Raw genomic sequence first — 13,720 nt, forward strand, 5'->3', positions numbered from 1 at the left:
CCAGGTTACATCTGATTGGTGGATAGCTAGGCCGGCGCGCACTTCATGAGCTGTGAGGAAGAAGGAATGGTGCCGGGTCCAAGGAAGGCTATTGGAGTAACTCCTTACAAGGCGGCCCTGGCAGAAGTAAGACAGGAGCAGCACTGTCTTTGCGAGGAGTCTGGCATGACCCGACAGCCATACTTTTCACTGCTTGTCAAAACTAGTTCTTGACTTCTCTTTCTCCTTTTAGGTGCACAGCTCTTGGATGATAATTTTCAGAGATGTATCAAACAGTTAGGGACATGTTGCTACAATGTAACAAATATTGCGGAACGCCCTCCCTGACTTACGCTCACACACATCTCTGTGGTCACAGGGCTACAGCTCTGGCAGACCTAGACTGCACCCAGCTGGACTCCACCTTTCTGATCTCATCCAGGTGCAAGTCACCTTCTCATAAACTAGAAATGCAAGAGCCCAGTGTGATGGCTCAACTGGATAATCCTCCCTTTGTAAGCACCAGGATCCTATATAGGTGCCGGCTCATGTCCTGGCTACTCCACTTCCCTTCCAGATCCCTGCCTGTGGCCTGAACCCACATGGAAAATCTGGGGGAGGTTCCTGGCTCCTGGCTTTGGATTGACTCAGTTTCAGCCATTGTGGCCATTTGGTAAGTGAACCGGTGGGAAATGGAATTAAAAGTATTGAGTTTACTTTAGTACCAAAACCATCAAAATTCATGCATTCTTATGCATATTTTCACCTATTATGAAAAAAATGCTTCAAGGGTGAATATTACGCAGTGGCTAAACAGCAGCTGGGATGCGTGAAGGCCACTCCAGAATGTGGATCAGAATTCTGCTTCTGATTGGGCTTCCTGCTGATTGCCCCTTGGGAGGCATCGGGGTGGCTCCAGTTGATGGTTCCTTAGCACCCATCAGGGCAACCTGGATAGAGTTCCAGAATCTGCGAAATGTTTATGCACCAAGATAAATTCATACCTGTTTTTTTTTTTTTTGAGAAGTAAGGTATGGGGCAGAGTGAGAGTGAGGGTCGGTTAGAACACTCACTGCTGATTCACTCCCCAGTGGTGCACAGCAGCCAGGGTGGGGAGCTTGGCCCAGGGAATGTAATCCAGGGCTCCCCTAAAGTTTGCATTAGCAGGAAGCTGGAACTGGCAGTGGAGCTGGACTTTGAATCCAGGCGCACTGCCCAGGTAGGCTGGAAGAACGCTAACTACTTGGCTAAATACTCTTCCCTCAACTCACACTGTTACTTCCACTTTCAGACAAATGTGATCTCAAGCTTTGCTCACTTATGGTACTGCCCATATACAAACCTTGTTTCTTTCAGCATGCTTCTGAATTCTTTTGTAAATTGCTAAATCCTCCAAACCTGTGTGCTTTTGTATATTTTAGTTTTCTTGGTGTTGAGGATTTATCTCGCCATGCCACCAACAACTGTGATTCTGAGAGGTCAAATGAAACAGAGAAACAAAAGACAAAGCCCTGAGGCACTTGTCAGCATCCTTCACTCCCGATAGCCCTTGTGTGTTTAACATTACTCACAGATGTGTTTGAAGGGGGACTAAAAAAGCATGAAGGCATGATTTGATCAAAAACGGAACAGCAGTGGGAGGAAGTTGAATTCCTTTGTAACAGGCGTAGGAGGCCACTGATGAGCAAGATCGGGTCAGTTGGGTGCAGAGCCAGAGAAACAGCAAACAGATCTTGATACAGTCTGAAGCTGCTGGAGGAAGGCCAGCAGAAGGGAGGGCGCCCTGCGAAATAGTAGAAATGCTGAACAAAATTAAGGTGGGCCAATTTCTTCAGTCTGGCTTTCTGCTCAGCACTGGGCTGCCTGGCAGCCAGGGCAAAAAGGGAAACCATGAGGTGCTACTTAACCGTTTGCTAGTGGAGGAAAGAGGCATCCCTTCCCCTCCACCAGGAGCTAAAAACCAACCACCAGCAGTTCTCAGATTTGATCAGGCATGAAAACCCCTTCCCAGGTGGTTACTCATGCAGGGCTGGACTTGGGCTCTGGAGCGAGGGCCAGCGCTTTATTGGGGGTGGGAGGGATTGGGTAGGCAAGTTTTCTCTCTGGGCATTTCCTGGACACCATGCCCTCCCTACCTGGTGCCTAGAAGTCCACAGCAGACACCAAGATCACCCCCCCACCCAGTGTCCACCATCCTTATTGTACAGCCTACCCTTCTCTCATATGTCCTTCCCTGTGCCTCCCAGTGGCGACTGAGGCCCTGACTCCTGCCATGAGTGTCTGAGAATTCACCTGAGGCCAGATGGCTAGCTGCCAAAGTTCCGGCTGCTGAAATTAGAAGACCCAAAGGTCAGAAGCCCTTTCCTCTCCATGCCATCTCCCAGTGGTGTCAACTGCTGCAGAGATGCCCTGAGGTGCTAGCACGATCAATGATGATCATCTCCTCTCCTAAAGATCAGCTTTGTCACGTCGAGGGACTTGGGCAACAGAGGGGTCCCAGAAGTGGTGTGGTGGGGCGGGATGCCCCCACAGACTCCGAGTGTTTTGTACATCTGTCTAATCTGATGGACATGTGACCACTCCAAGCGTGACTGGTCAGCCATGCTGTGTCTTCCAGACAGAGGGTAGTTAGAGGGCCAGCTCCTAAAAAGGCAGATAGGAGTCATGTAAAAGTTCATGAAAATGCATATTATGGAAAAAAAAATTACATGAATTATTTTTTTCACCAAAATAAGCTTATCTTTTAATAATAGTTTTCATGAACTTTGCGATGAACCCTGTAGAAGCTTTCTGCTACGGTGAAGGGCTTCTTCACCCAAGAATTGGGAATGCTTGTTCAGCAGGAAAAACAATACATGTCAACTACAAAAGCTGTGGGAGGCTTCTGCAGCTCAGAAGCAAGACGGTGCAGGCTTGTCGGCACTAGGGGGAGCTATTGGGCCGCGGGGCCCAGCCAGCCAAAGCCTCCCTCAACAGAGGCCCAGGTGGGCGCCCTGGGGAGCACCCTGCTTAGGAGGCCCACGTCCCATCCCCAAGTGCTGGCTTTGCACCCTGGCTCTGCTTGTGGTTCCACCTTCCTGCTGATGCACACTCCCACAGGTCGCAGTGATGGCTCAAGGACTCGGGTTCCTTCCCGTGCAGGTGGCCCACGGGCTTGTGGGGGCGCGGGCCAGTTAATCTGGAAAAATCTTTGTTTCTCTCCAGATCTAAACATATATGTATCTATCTATCTATCTATCTATCTGGATATACATATATGGATATAGATATCTCAAATAAGATGTTTATTTTTATTTATTTATTTGAAAAGCAGATTAGAAAGAAGAAAGTAAAGAAAGTGGCCCTCCATCCTCTGATTCACTCCCGCGAAATGTCCATACCAGCCGTGGCTGTATTCCAGGAGGCTGGAATGTCCTCCTGGTCTCCCACCTGGGTGGCAGTGGTCCAAATACTTGGTCATCATCTGTTGCCTTTCCCAGGCACAAGCAGTGGAGGACGGCCCAAGTCCTGGCGACCCTGCACCCATGTGGGAGACGTGGAAGAAGCTCCTGGGTCCTGGCTTTGGATCAGCTCAGCTCCAGCCATTGTGGCCACTTGGGGAGTGAATCAGTGGATGGAAGAGCTTTCCTTCTTTTTGCATTCCAATTAAAAACAACAACAACAAAAGTTGAGCAGCTTGGACTTGAATTCACACTAATGGGATAGCAGCCCCCACAGTTTGCAGCTTAACCTACAGTGTCCCTATGCCAGCCCCAAACAAATAAATAAAAACTTTTTTAAAAAAGATTTATTCATTTTATTACAGCCAGATATACAGAGAGGAGGAGAGACAGAGAGGAAGATCTTCCGTTTGATGTTTCACTCCCCAAGTGAGCCGCAACAGGCCGGTGCGCGCCAATCCGATGCCAGGAACCTGGAACCTCTTCCGGGTCTCCCACGTGGGTGCAGTGTCCCAATGCATTGGGCCATCCTCAACTGCTTTCCCAGGCCACAAGCAGGGAGCTGGATGGAAAGTGGAGCTTCTGGGACTAGAACCGGCACCTATATGGGATCCCAGGGCTTTCAAGGCGAGGACTTTAGCCGCTAGGCCACGCCGCTGGGCCCAAAAACTTTTTTTTTAAAGTCTCCCAACTTTGCAAGGCTCTATCATTAGCTGCAGTTAAAAAAATGAAGAGCCCAAGGTTTTCAGCCTTGTCCTTCCCAAACTACAAGCCAGAGGTAGCTTTAATAGGACATCAACAGCAAACCAAAGAAAACGCCCAAACCCTGGGCCTTCTCCCTGGCATGTGTGTGTCACAGCTGGAGAAATGTGTGCCCCTGCAGGAATAATCACCACCCAAAGTCAGCAGGAGCAGGCCCTGAGCTAGCGGCCTATTCACACCACAGGGGAGTATGATTAAAGCTCTGTCGGTCTCAAATCAATCGCCCAAGATTGACCATGGGTGTGTTCTCCCACCGTTCTATATTGTCACCTAAACGGCAAAAAACATCAACAGTTTTATCACAAGTTCGGGTAACTGCCAGCTTAATGTTTTTTTTTTTTAAAGATTTATTTATTTTATTACAAAGTCAGATATACAGAGGAGGAGAGACAGAGAGAAAGATCTTCCGTCCGATGATTCACTCACTCCCCAAGTGAGCCGCAACGGCCGGTGCTGCGCCGATCCGATGCCAGGAACCAGGAACCTCCTCCAGGTCTCCCACACGGGTGCAGGGTCCCAATGCATTGGGCCGTCCTCAACTGCTTTCCCAGGACACAAGCAGGGAGCTGGATGGGAAGTGGAGCTGCCGGGATTAGAACCGGCGCCCATATGGGATCCTGGTGCGTTCAAAGCGAGGACTTGGGCTTGGCAGCGTGGCCTAGTGGCTAAGGTCCTTTCCTTGATCCTATATGGCCGCTGGTTCTAATCCTGGCAGCTCCACTTCCTCTCTATCTCTCCTCCTCTCAGTATATCTGACTTTGTAATAAAAATAAAATAAATCTTTTTTTTAAAGGTTTATTAAGGAGTCTTTATTAACCAAGCTTGGTGATAACAGGGCCCACCAGAAATAGCAAATCATAAGTCCACATGGCAATCCAATCAATCGAAACCCCAAGAGGAACAAATGGTCATTACCCTGAAGTCCATCCGTTAAGGTGAAGACCTATGTCCCAGCTTCCCCAGCAATGTAAGTCATCCTAAGAGACGTGCAGCAAACAACCTGGACACACTTACAAAGCAGCATTTACCTTTCCCTGGCTTCTCTGCCCATATTCCATCACTGCCAGGCCTCCCCTCTCCTGGAACTCTCGGAAGAATACAGGGCATCTTAGTGTTGCTGTCCTTACCGGTCCCTCCTGTCCCTCCTGCTCCTGCTGCTGCCCTCATCCTCCTCCTGCTGCTCCTGCTGCTGCTCCTATCCCTCCTGCTCCTCCTGCTGCTGCTCCTATCCCTCCTGCTCCTCCTGCTCCTCCTGTCCCTCCTCCTCCTGTTGTAGGGTTTTTGAACCCCGAATATTGCAGCAACCTCAAATTCTTGTCTCGCAGGAAAGAATAATTTTCATGCGGACACAGTTTAGTTTTAAAGTAAGATTTATTAGAAAAGCTAAGAAAGGAGACTCCCGTCCTAGTGATGAGAGGGGGTTCTGAGATAGAAAAGGACCCTTATCCCCTGCCATAGTGGCAGGAGGAAAAGTAAAAAGACCCTAGTCCCCTGCCATAGTGGCAGGAGGAAAAGCAAAAAGAGAAAAACCCATATTAATGGTGGGGAAAGCATCCTTCAAAAGTTCCCCTCAAAGATGTTTCTCCATAAACAAAGGAAATTCCTGGTTTCCATGGTACCTGGCCTTGGGACAAAAGGCCAGAAAGGTGTCACTGGCCAACTTCCTTGGTTCCTTTCTAATGATAAAGAGGCCAGCCCGAAGCCCTCCCCCTTGGCAATGGCTGGAGACAGAATTGGGTGGAGGCTTCAGGTGGGGAATAGATATGTTAATGTCACTCTTGTCTCCTGGGGAAGCATTCCTGATAAGCTATGCATTTGTCTTGGGAGAGATGTGTTCTGGTGAATCCAAGACATGGTGGGGAAAATACCCCTTTATAGTTGGGAAAAAAAATGACTTGGGGACCCAGAAAACCCTAACTGCCTACTACTCAGTCTAACTCCTCTCTCACTCCTCCTGCTCCTTCTATCCCTCCTCCTGCTCACACTCCTCCTGTCCCTCCTCCTCCTGCTCCTCCTCCTACTCCTGCTACTCCTATCCCTCCTGATCCTCCTCAGCAATGCACTGAACAATTGTTAGTTAAATCAAGGGTGGAGGCATTCCAGGCACCTGTGTGTTATAGGCAGGTCCCAAAGGCCTGCTGACTAGAAACAGCTGATTAGGCAATTTGCACGGAAGGATTTGGGGTGGGGGGTGTCTGATGCCCCCACCCTGCTGCTCTCTCTCCATTTCTTGGCACATTTGTCAAGAGGCTACTACACCCACAGCTGGCATTGTGACGCAGCAGGTGAAAACGGCCACCTGCAATGCCAGCATCCCATGTGAGTGCCACTCGGGGTCCAGCTCCCTCAGGATGCACCTGTGAGAATCCCAGAAGATGGCCCAAATGCTTGGGCCCCTGCCACCCACACACGGGACACCCGGAAGAAGCTCCAGGCTCTTGGCAAGGAGCAAAGCAGCAGATGTTAACATTCTCCCTCTGTAATTCCGCTTTTCAAAGAAAATAAACCTTAAACATTTTGGCTGCTGGCTCTGTTGTAGGGTTTTTCGAACGTGAATACTGCAGCAACCTCAATTCTTGTCTCGCAGGAAAGAAGAATTTTCTTGCGGACGCAGTTTAGTTTTAAAGTAAGATTTATTAGAAAAGCTAAGAAAGGAGGCTCCCGCCCTAGTGACGAGAGGGGGTTCTGAGATAGAAAAGACCCGTGGATGGGGGGTGTTGGGACCCTTTAAAGCTTTAGTTCAAAGAGGGGGTTTTCTTTTTTTTTTCATTTTCCACCATTTACTCTTGTTATCAAAAATAGTTCAACTCTTCTTGCAAAACAAAAACAAAATAGTACATACCAGGCACATACATCACATGTTTCTTCCTATGGCTTTAGCCCACCCCCACCCCACCAAGAGACCAAGGGGAAAAAGCGCAACAGCAACAGCAACAACAGCAACAACTCTACCTGACCACATTCACAGAAAATGACACCAGGGTACACTACAAAACAGAAGGAGGTGCCATCTGCTCTGTGTCCAAAGGTTTCTTGCAAAGAGGAGGTTTTCCAAGGGCAAAGGAATTTCCTGGTCTTTGGGACAAAAAGACCAGAGAGGTGCTAGACAGGACATCCCAGGCCTTCAGCATCTGCATATTACTTCCTGTCCTCCTTTCAATGATAAGGAGATAGACCTGGGACCCTCCTACACAATGGCTGGAGGTAGTGGCTGGTGCTTCAGGTGGGGAACTGATATGCTAATAGCACCCTTGTCCCTTGGAAGAGACTGCTCTGGTGAATCTAAAACATGGTGGGGAAGTACCCTTTTCTATTTGGGAAGAAAAATGACTTGGGGACTCAGAATACCCTAACTGCCTACCACCCAGTCTAACTCCTCACACAGCTCCTGCGTGAGGCAGCGCTGGTTTAGAACACTGCCAGCTTGGCAGCGAGTTCCCTGGACAGCGGACACAGCCCTCAGCACGCACCTGTGCTTGAGCAAACTCTCACACCCAGGGTGTGGTTGCGTGTGGCCCCTGGGGTCTCTGCCCAGGAGGCCTGAGGCTGCACTACCACTGAACCGAGGCTGGGAGAGCAACTTGTCTTTTGCAATCCTTGCTGGTCTGACAAGCTCCCGTGGAGTTACATCACTTCCTAAAAAACAGGCAAACACCTCTTCTTCGAGTCGGCACCGACCTGAACAGGCAGGAAACAGGAAACTCGCGTTTCAGGGAGACCGAGGCCCCGCGCAGCATCTTGAGCGCACCCTGCCTGACATGAGATCTCGCCGCGCCGCCCTGGTCCTCGCCCTGCTGGCCACGCTCGCTCCTGCCGGCCACGGTAAGCGACTGCCAGCTCCCTGCCCCCTGGGCTTGCAAGGTGCCGCCGGTGGCTACAGATCGCTGACTCGGAGGGGGACAGCTAGGCACCCCAGTCCTCGCGCTAGAGGACCTCCGAGTTGTCTAGGCGCGGCAGGGGTGCGCTGGGGCGCAGGGTGAACTTTGTTTTCCTTGCGGCTGGCTGAGGTGCACCCGTTGCTTTCGCTCCTTTTAAGCTCCTCGGCTGTCCAAGTTGTGTGGATCTCTGTAATTTGCCAACCTTAATGGGCATATTAGGAAAGCCATAAACTTTTTGGCAGTATCTGTCAAAGACTGCTTCCGTCAGCCAAACCCGAGAAATAATAAATTTGCTTTTAATTGTGTGGGCTGAGAAGTCTGTTGAGTCCAAAAGCTCTTAGAAAAAAAACGGAGTATAGAAATTTACTACTGAAAAGCACACTTAGAGGAATCATAAGTCTTTTTTTTTTTTAATGAAAACAGGAAATTAGCTCAGGCTTTGCCAAGCATCCCTTCTTAGACCTGCAAAAAGCTTTCATCTGCTTTTCTTTGATCTTTGTCGCTTTGAGGCTATTTCCTTTACATCGATTGTTACAAAGTTTGAGACACACATAGGATGGTAGCCAGTCAAAGGTACTGGAAAAAAGATGAAGTACGGAAACTCAGGGCTGTAGGCTAAGAACAGTAGTTAGTTTAAGCCCTTGACAGTTGCCAGAGCAGTCAATTACCTCTAAGATTTTGTTGCCCTGTGCTTGGGTAAATAAACCAGCTGCCTGGTTCCCCTAGATGGAGACTGCCCGCTGCTAGCTAGAGTAGAGCAGGATTTCCAATTGGAGGAAGGTTCCAAAGCAACAGTTCTTTCACTAAAAGGGGGTAGGACTGGGTGGAGTGGGGGCAGGGGACATCAAGCACTGCCCTGAGGTGTGGCAACTTCCAGAAGGGGAACATTCTGTGCCCAACTCCTCACCTGCCCCAGCTGTATCTCCTCTCTTTCTCTGGATGTACCTGGTGAGGCACACCCAGGTGTTCCAGGCACAAGAGGCAAAGTGAAGGCAAACTTTCAGGTGGAAGGGTGCTGGGTTGGAACGGAGGTCGGGGCACACAGTGACTGGGGGCAGGAAAGCAGCTCCAGCCATGCGGGGGACTGGGGAGGAAGGAGGGATGGTCCAAGCTCCCTCTTGTCAGCCTTGCGGACTAGTTGCTGTGGACCTGCCACTCTGTGTCCTAGACCTCTGCAGCCGTCTCCTGGAATGCCTCCAGCACCGAGGTCCGGGTTGGGTGAAGCCAAGCCCCGTCTCCCACCTCTAGTGACCTCTCCTCACATAGCACCATATGCCCAGGCATGCCTTGAGTGTAACATGGGCACTCAACATTGTCTTGAGCTTCTGAAAACACAGTAAATTCTCATTTTACCTTCCTGGGAGGCAGCAGGGGATGGCTTTAGTGGTTGGGTCCCTGGATTGCTCTCTGGCTCCAGACTTAAGCCCAGCCCAGCCCAGCCCAGCCCAGTCTAGGCTAGAGAGGGTGTTCAGAGAGTGAATTAAGGGAACTTATCTGTTGCTTCTCATTATTTGTCTCATTACCTATCTCTCTCCCCTTCAAAAAAAAAATCTGAAATTTATTTTTTAAATTTTATTTGATGTTTACTTTAAAGGCAGAGCAACATACACAAAGAGTAGATTCCCATCTGTGGGTTCACTCCCCAAATGCCCGCAGCAGCTGGGGCTGAGCCATATTGAAGCCAGGAGCCTGGGACTCCATCTGGGTCTTCCTGGTGAGGCAGGGATCCCAACACTTGGGCTGTCACCTGCTGTTCGTCGGAGTGAGCACCGGCAGGAGTTTGGGCATAGAGCAGCCAGGATTCCCACTAACCACCCTGCCTAGGGAAATGAACATCCCAGTGAGCAACTTAGCTGCAGCACAAAATGCCTGTCCTCTCACTATCTTTTAATTCTATTTTTCATGAACATTTTGAAGCCAGGGGATTTAGTTTATTTTAATGGGCTCTCCCTACCCCCAATGAAGACAGTAGGAAAAAAAAATAGGAGAGAATAGCTTTTCTGAGATTTTGAGCATAGTTCCAGACAAGCTTTGGGTATAGGTATCCGGGCCAGTGTAGGATGTCTTTGAGAAAGTTTAAACTTAAAGCAGCCTCCTGTCCATGAAGTGGAGAGAGGTGCTCCCCGCTGCCTTCTGTATCCTCAGCCTTGTCAGTGTCAGCTTCACACTCCCAGAAAACGAAACGCAACTTCCCGGGCCCCCGGAGCCGGGGACACATCTGCTACTGCAAACCAGGGTGGTTTGTAGAAGGGAGCACTAGTGAGCATGAAGCAGAAACCAGGAGGCTGTGTGGTCCAGATGACGAGCATCAAACAGATTGTGGGCAGAGAGAGCTGGGAGGTTTCCTAGGGGTGTTCCAGGAGAATAAAAGCCATAGAATTCCCGGGCGAACCCTGAGATGGAGAAGCACTGGTGCCAATTGGGGTGGCACCATGCCTGCTTGTTATCTCCATTATCAGACGGACTATGGTGGGACTACAGCACGTGTGTCCAGTAACCTGGTTTCTGCTTAACAGCCCCGGAATGTGCAAGCAGGGGGCTGGCAATGTCGGTAAGCTGAAGAGAAATCAACTTCACGTGTCTTCTATGACAGCGTGTTGCTCTGATCATCCTATTTAGTTCAATGTTATTATCAGTAAGCTCTCACTGTGTCTAATACACTGAACTGCACCATAGGTGTGTGTGTATATAAAAAAGAATATTGCATATATACATATAGGGGCCAGGTTATGAGGCATAAAAGGTAGAGTTTCCGCTATGCCACCAGCACCCCATAGTTTGTGTGCCAGCTGCTCCACTTCTGATCCAGCTTCCTGCTTATGGCCTGGGAGAACAGTGGAGGAGGTCCTAGTCCTTGGGACCCTGCACTTGTGCAGAGCTGCAGGAAGCTCCTGGATCCTGGCTTCAGATCAGTTCAGCTTCAGTCATCCCAGCCATGTAAGAAGGAAGCCAGTGGGTAGAAGATTTCTCTTTCCCCTCAGTGGCTTTGCCTTTCAAATAAAAATAAAATAAATCTTTTATGAAAAAAAATAGTGTATGTACAGATTTCAGAACTATCTTATAGACTAGGATATCCACAGGGAGTCAGAATGTATGACTCATGGCATGACTCATTATGACTGCTAACATCATATGCCAGGCAGTGTTCCAAATAAGCCCTTCACAGCCTAACCCGTTTCATTTTCAGAACAACCTCAGAAAAGGGTACTCTGCACCCTTGGTTCCCAGATGAAAAACCGGAGACACAGAGAGCCTTAGTAACTTGCCCAAAGTCACACAGCCAAGCAGCAGACCTAAGTGCCATGGCACCTCTGGGGTTTGCACTGTAACCTTCACCTTGCAACCCAGGAGAGTTTCCAGGCCCTGTGGGACCACGTGTCCAGGTTCAGGTCAGGACAGGTCCCTACCTTCCCGGATCTAGGTGTATCACAGAATTCCCAGCTGGGCTTTCGGGTTTCTGAGTGAGAATAACAGTGCTGCGTTTGTCTGTGTTGGGAGAGTGCTGGCTGCCAAGGCACAGGCGTGGGGATAGTTGGGTAAAAGCTGGGCCGCCCAGCCACCGAGGGAAGGGGGAAGGGAGGAGCTGATGCCGGTGTGGCCTCAGCAGCAAGGGAATCTGGGGGATTAGCAAAGTTAAACCCAGCAGCAGGAAAAGCAGCCTTTGGAAGACACTGGGGAAGCAGCTGCAGAAGGGTGGGGATCCAACAAGGCAGGTGGGGCAAGGCACGCAGAGCAGCTCAGCTTCCGGTCCAGCATCCTGGGAGCTGCTGTCTGGGAGTCCAGCTGGAAAATGACCACCAGAACCACGGAGCCTTGGGGGAAGCAAACACAGCCAGGCACCTGGGCAATGAGTCCCATTGTGTGCACTGATTCCCAAGGAACTGAAGAGGACAGAGCGTGGCTGGGATGTGGTCCTTGCTAAGGAACCAGGCATCCTGCAGTTTGCCTACCAGCATGTCTGCACTGTAGTTGTATTGGCTGACTCCCAGTCAGGATGGAGGTTGTGGGGTACAGCGGGTAGTGCTGGTACATCAAGGTTGCCAATCCAGGAGATGCTAGTCTCACCACCAGGCTACATATGACATGATGTCCTAACTGGCAACCTTGCAAAGGTGAAACCCCAGGCCTGATGGCACCAAATAGGATCTGGAAGACACATGGAGAGGCAAGGAGGTGCTGTTCTGCAGGCTTATTCCCAGCCTCAGGTTGAGGAACGGACAGCCATCCAGTGAGGGGAAGCAGCTAGACGCAGAGTCACGTCAGGCACGAAGACAGTTAACCACAGAGACCAAAGTGACTGCCCACAAGAAGTGAACCAAATCCAGAACTCAAAGTCAAGGGCAGGTCCAGGGCCCACCTGGGTCAGCAGCCTCTCCCATGCCTGTGAATGTTCCAAGGCCTTTGCTGTGGCTTTTCTTTCTATCTATCTATCTATCTATCTATCTATCTATCTATCTATCTATCTATCTATCTATCTATGTTATTTGAAAGTCAAAGACACAGAGATAAAAAGAGACTTCCATTCTCTGGTTCACTGCCCAAACGCTGCAAAGTTGGAGGTAAGCTGAGCTGATCTGAAGCTGGGAGCCAAGAACTCCTTCAGGGTCTCCTGGGTAGGTGCAGAGGCCCAAGGCCTTGAGTCATCTTCTGTTGCCACTGCTTTGCCAGGCTGTTAGCAGGAAGCTGGATGGAAAGTGGAGCAACCAGGACTCGTATCGGTATCCATATGGGATGCGGACACAGGTGCAAGCCTTGCTTACTATGGTGATGGCCCTTCTAGTTTTCTTCTTTTTTCCCAAAGGCAAGGTCTGATGTTTCAGCTCTGTCTTTTGGCCTCTGGATGGACAGGAGCCCCAAGAAAGCCCATAGATCCTATTCCATCCCTGAGGATCTAAACTTTTTGTCTAGGAAATTCCTGGTAAAAGGCATGATTTGAAATTGCCATTTCCTCTACAATCTTTAGTTCTCAGGTCCTGGGGAGTTCCTTACTTGCATTCGTGTTCTCTCTGCATGTAAAAGATTGCTTCTTGGGTTTCATCTGGTATCTGCAGATGCTGCTCACTGGGAGAATTTCCAGGTAGTCCCATATCTCAGAAGTTTTCCCTACAACCATTATGGAGAACAGTTTAGCTGAAGCTGCTCCTGTTAGTTATTTTAAAAGATTGTACAGTTCTAGTTCATAGGATATTACGATATTATTACGCGCAGCTAATTCCCACAACCTGGTTCTTTGCCGTAAGCTGAAACACACCAGACACAACGAGGTATCTTAGGAGGTTTATTCCAACGGAGCAGGAACAAGGTAGGGGTGGTGAAGATTAGGGAAGAAGGGGAGAGAATAGAAGGGAAAGAGAGAGAGCCGCACCTGAGATGGGGCCTTTTTGTCTGCCAGATGTAGGGGGTGGGGATTGGGAGGGATTGAGGGCAGGCCCCAGGGGGTTGGCGCCTGCAGGTGAATGCCTAGGGATGATTGGCGAGTGGGCGGAGTTGGGGAGGGGGCTGGAAGATTGGGGTGGGATTCTCAGGTGGAATGCCAGGTTACATCCGATTGGTGGATGGCTGGACCGGCGCGAACTTCATGAGCTGTGAGGAAGAAGGAATGGCACCGGGTCCAGGGAGGGATATTGGAATAACTCCTTACAGCTCCTTCTGTACATCTCA

The 13,720-nt window shown here is 49.8% G+C and overlaps 1 protein-coding gene across 1 annotated transcript in view; it reads left to right on the forward strand.

Annotated features, from left to right (window-relative positions):
• The first annotated feature begins 7,713 nt into the window (after window positions 1-7,713).
• Window positions 7,714-13,720, forward strand: part of TMEM154 (transmembrane protein 154) — a 42,966-nt gene continuing 36,959 nt past the window's right edge. The window contains exon 1 of the mRNA XM_058666754.1: window positions 7,714-8,003. Within this exon, the coding sequence (XP_058522737.1) occupies window positions 7,940-8,003 (64 nt within the window). The 5' untranslated portion in view covers window positions 7,714-7,939. The remainder of the gene's footprint in view (window positions 8,004-13,720) is intronic.

This window comes from Ochotona princeps, chromosome 7 (genome assembly GCF_030435755.1).
Source record: "Ochotona princeps isolate mOchPri1 chromosome 7, mOchPri1.hap1, whole genome shotgun sequence".
NCBI lineage: Eukaryota > Metazoa > Chordata > Mammalia > Lagomorpha > Ochotonidae > Ochotona > Ochotona princeps.